General features: G+C 41.1%; 1 protein-coding gene across 2 annotated transcripts in view; it reads right to left on the reverse strand.

Annotated features, from left to right (window-relative positions):
* Positions 1 to 1,054: 1,054 nt before the first annotated feature.
* LOC103459081 (acyl-coenzyme A thioesterase 1-like) overlaps positions 1,055 to 4,353 on the reverse strand; it is a 25,079-nt gene continuing 21,780 nt past the window's right edge. For both annotated transcript variants that reach the window (XM_008400312.2, XM_008400313.2), the window contains 5 exons: positions 4,082 to 4,164; positions 3,911 to 4,004; positions 3,751 to 3,831; positions 2,553 to 2,694; positions 1,055 to 1,333 (listed from right to left, as the gene is read on the reverse strand). In XM_008400312.2, coding sequence (XP_008398534.1) covers positions 1,215 to 1,333; positions 2,553 to 2,694; positions 3,751 to 3,831; positions 3,911 to 4,004; positions 4,082 to 4,164 — 519 coding nt within the window. In that variant the 3' untranslated portion in view covers positions 1,055 to 1,214. The remainder of the gene's footprint in view (positions 1,334 to 2,552; positions 2,695 to 3,750; positions 3,832 to 3,910; positions 4,005 to 4,081; positions 4,165 to 4,353) is intronic.

Genomic DNA, 4,353 nt, shown 5'->3' on the forward strand with positions numbered 1-4,353 from the left:
GATTCATCCTGGAAACGAGTCATCCTGGAAACGAGTCACCCTGGAAATGATTCATCCTGGAAACGATTCATCCTGGAAACGATTCATCCTGGAAATAATTAATACAGGAAACGATTCATCTTGGAAATGATTCATCCTGGAAACGAGTCACCCTGGAAATGATTCCTGATGGAGTTCCTACTGGAAAACTGGAACTGAAGGGACTTTAGTCAGTTTCTGAACCGTCCATCCATCCATCCATCCATCCATCCATCCATCCATCCGTTCATCCATCCATCCATCCATCCATCCATCCATCCATCCATCCGTTCATCCATCCATCCATCCGTTCATCCATCCATCCATCCATCCGTCCATCCATCCATCCATCCATCCATCCGTTCATCCATCCATCCATCCATCCATCCACCCACCCATCCATCCATCCATCCGTTCATCCATCCATCCATCCATCCATCCATCCATCCATAAATCTTAAAAATCTTTTTTAATGAGTCCATTCAGCAGTATAACAACAACAACATAAAATAAAAACCTACATATTTATCACAACAGTAGATCTGTTAAGTTTATTTAATGTTAAATTTAATTATTGCAGTTTACAAAAAGCAAAGTTCAGTTGCTCATAAGAATTTCACTCTCAAGTACACAAATATTAAATTCATCATCATTGACATACAAAGGTTTATTGATAAAAAGGTTGAAAGTTTAGTGGAAGGAAAATATATTTATAAAATGAAATATTGGATGTAAGCTGTGATCATCAAAACTAACAGAAGTTAATTTTTTTATGTAAAGCTGAAATAAATGTAAACTTTTTGGTTTTCAGTCTCTACATTAAAGAAAAACTTCAGTTTAAACCAGAAGGAGATTTGAAAATCATTTAAAGCTCAATAATGTATCAACATTTTTCATTTTTAACAATAATGAACTCAGTTTTAGCATGTTGTAAGATTATCATAGGATAGAAAGTTAAACAGATTTTTATATAAAAGTACATAAAGTTGTAATTATTTCAGTCAAATTTAATTTGACTTGTTTATTGAAATAAAGCTGGAAATTAGAGTTTTTATTCTGTCTTCTCCGTAAATTTAATGCATTTTTGCTCTGAAAATGTTTATTTTGACCAAAGAAAACGTGTAGAAAAGCGTAAAACCACAGAAAAGCCTGATGAAGAGTGAGAAGTGATGCTGAGGTGTGAACCTGTCGGCGCGTCACATCCTGGCTCTGTGGCTGCAGTACAGATGGCGGCGCAGGAAGCTGAGGATCTTCCTCCAGGAGTCGTCCTGAGCGTCGCTGTGCGGCTTCGTTTTCCCTCCGTAGCGCTGGATCACTGCAACACAGCCCACATGTTCAGCTCAGGCCGCAGAGGCTTCCCCTTCCTGCCACAACCGTCAGCTTTTTACCTCATCGAACAGAGAAATCTCAATCTGAAAGGTGCGGCCTGCATTTTAAATCATAAAAGATAAATACTTTGCGCTGGATTTTCAACTGCAAAGGAAATTACGTCTGTAATTATTTTGTTCTGGTTGAGAATAAAATTTTTAACATCTTTTGAAAAATAAAAAACACACAGCATGATGCTGCCACCGCCCTGTGGAGCAATGTGAACGCTACATAATACACTGCAAAAACAAAACAATATCCTGGTAAGTTTGGTCTAGTTTCTAGAGAAAATATCTTCATGTACTTGGAGACGAAACTTTTCAACAAGCTGTAGGAGCTTAAAGGAGAAAATAATGTTCTAATATTGATGAAAAAATACTAGTTACATTTATGCAAAATCAACAGAGCCCTGCACTGTTTTGCAGTAAAACATCATTGTGAATTTATTGCAAATGTTCTGCTAAAATATTGGATTTATTGATGCCAAGTCCAGCTGCACAGTGGCGCAGTTGGTAGAGCTGTTGCCTTGCAGCAAGAAGGTTCTGGGTTCGATTCCCGGCCTGGGGTCTTTCTGCATGGAGTCTCCATGTTCTCCCTGTGCATGGTGGGTTTTCTCCAGGTACTCCGGTTTCCTCCCACAGTCCAAAAACATGACTGTCAGGTTAATTGGCCTCTCCAAATTGCCCCTAGGTATGTGTGTGTGTGTGTGTGCATGGTTGTGTGTCCTGTGTGTCTCTGTGTTGCCCTACGACAGACTGGCGACCTGTCCAGGGTGTAACCCGCCTCTTGCCCGAAACGATAGCTGGAGATGGGCACCAGCACCCCTCCCAACCCCACCAAGGGACAAGGGTGCAAGAAAATGGATGGATTTATTGATGCCAAGTCCCACCAGCAGGTGGCAGCATTTCCCCCTTCTCTGCAATGTCAAGTTTTCATCTGTTACCGACAAAATGTCACATTTAACGTCAAACATGAGCGCAAATATTTAGAAATTTGCTCCACATCAGTGACTTTAATCATAAAATCCTGAAATATTTATCAATAAGTTTGTTTAATGGGTTTTATAGATGCATTCTGGGTCGACTGGCCCTTTAAGAACATTTGTTTATTCAAATCCTCAACAGTTTTCATCTCATTTCTATAGAGCAAGTGTAAATAGAGCTCACCTTTTTCGTTGGAGCTGTAAACCATGAAGTTCCCGGCGACGCAGTGAGGCGAGAACGGCGGCTCGATCAGATGTCCGGTGTCCGGGTAGTCGAGCCGGGTCAGCAGATGACCTTTCCCCGCGGCGTCCATCGTCTTGGAAATCTGGGAGGGAAACGGGAAAACTTTCACTGCCGAGCTCCGATACGGTTTATTCAAAACGACGAGGAATAAAAAGACGAATCTGAAGAATTTAAGGGAAGCAGGTATGAAGGCCAGGCTGAACTTAATAAATAGACACAAAATACGGAAATAAAGTCGTAGAAACAGAAACAGTCGCTTCAAGAACTAATTAAAGGTTCTTTATTGATAATAATCTGACACATTAATTCAATATTTCCTAATCTGTGAAACCAATAACTTCACAAAACTCAGATCCTCGTTTTGCCGCCGTTTTAAAACTGTTTTTTATGCTGAATTTCTCTTAACATGACCTTTGTTGCAATGCTCTGAATTTATTAATTTTATTCTCGTATTATTTCCACTGTATCCTCCTAACACAGTGGTGTCAAACTCATTTTTATTTTGGGCCAATCAAAAATCTGAATGTTCTTAAAGGGCCGGTTGCACCAGAATCTATTGATAAAACCAATAAAACTGTTAAAATATCAATAAATAGCTRTTCCTCTGGGATTTGTGATTATTTTAGTGTTTATTTTTGCAATCAAAATGACAGATTTTGTGGTGAATATTAAGAAATATTTGTAATCGTTATTCTTTTACAATATTTACACTAATGTATGATATCAAATGTGACTCTATCACTCGTATCAGTTACGGATTCAACGTTTTTGACCAATTTTGAGAAAATTAGCAGTAAAATCAGGAAAAAAATGTGGAAATTTGTTGATTTTGTGTGATTTTTGCAGATTTGTGAAAAACTGGAAGGACTTATTGATGTAATTTGGAGTCCAGAGGGCCACATAAAAAGCTGCAGCGGGCCAGGTTTGGCCCCCGGGCCTTGAGTTTGACACCTGTGTCCTAACATGACTGATCTCACACCAGCTTATTCTAACGGCTTCAGGACTTTGTTCTCATTTTATTTTACGGTTCCTGTGGATGAAACGTTTCTGAAGGATATTAATGTTAAATGATGCGTCTGAGATGTTTGTTTCCATAGAAACCGGCTGCATGTAAACAAAGCGAAGAGCTGAAACTCACATCATCGGCCGTTTCCACCGAACACCAGTTCTGATCGTCACAGCCGTTGACCAGCATCAGTGGGCAGTTTATTTTGGCCACCTTGCAGAAATAAAAGCTTTAAATCGGCTGTGAGGTCAGAGGTCATGGAGTCGTCTGTTCAGGAAGCGGAAACACTCACGTCCACCTTCATGGAGGGCTCCTTCAGCAGCGCCAGACCCACGTCCCTCCAGATCTGATGGTTGTTCTCATCCACGCGAATCTTGTTGAACTCGCTGCCGACACACACAGAGGTTCAAACCATGGAAAAACTCAAGCGTTCCCAGTGCTCCCAGCGTTCCCAGCGACCTACCTGGGAATGCTTCGGTGGAACCCGCTGAGGGTTTTCCCTGGCGGTTTGCTGATGATGTTGCTGATGCAAACGACGCAGGAAGGCTGGAACAGAAACATCAAAACTCAACCGGATAAAAACGGGCCGAGCACAGAACCCTGTGGGACTCGGCACGGTGCGTTCAGGAACTGGGTCCTGAATCAGAACCGTCAGCAAAGAACCAGGCTGTCAAAGAACCAGGCTGTTAAAGAACCAGGCTGTTCAAGAACCAGGCTGTTCAAGAACCAGGCTGT

Source organism: Poecilia reticulata, linkage group LG23 (genome assembly GCF_000633615.1).
Source record: "Poecilia reticulata strain Guanapo linkage group LG23, Guppy_female_1.0+MT, whole genome shotgun sequence".
Classification (NCBI taxonomy): Eukaryota; Metazoa; Chordata; class Actinopteri; order Cyprinodontiformes; family Poeciliidae; genus Poecilia; species Poecilia reticulata.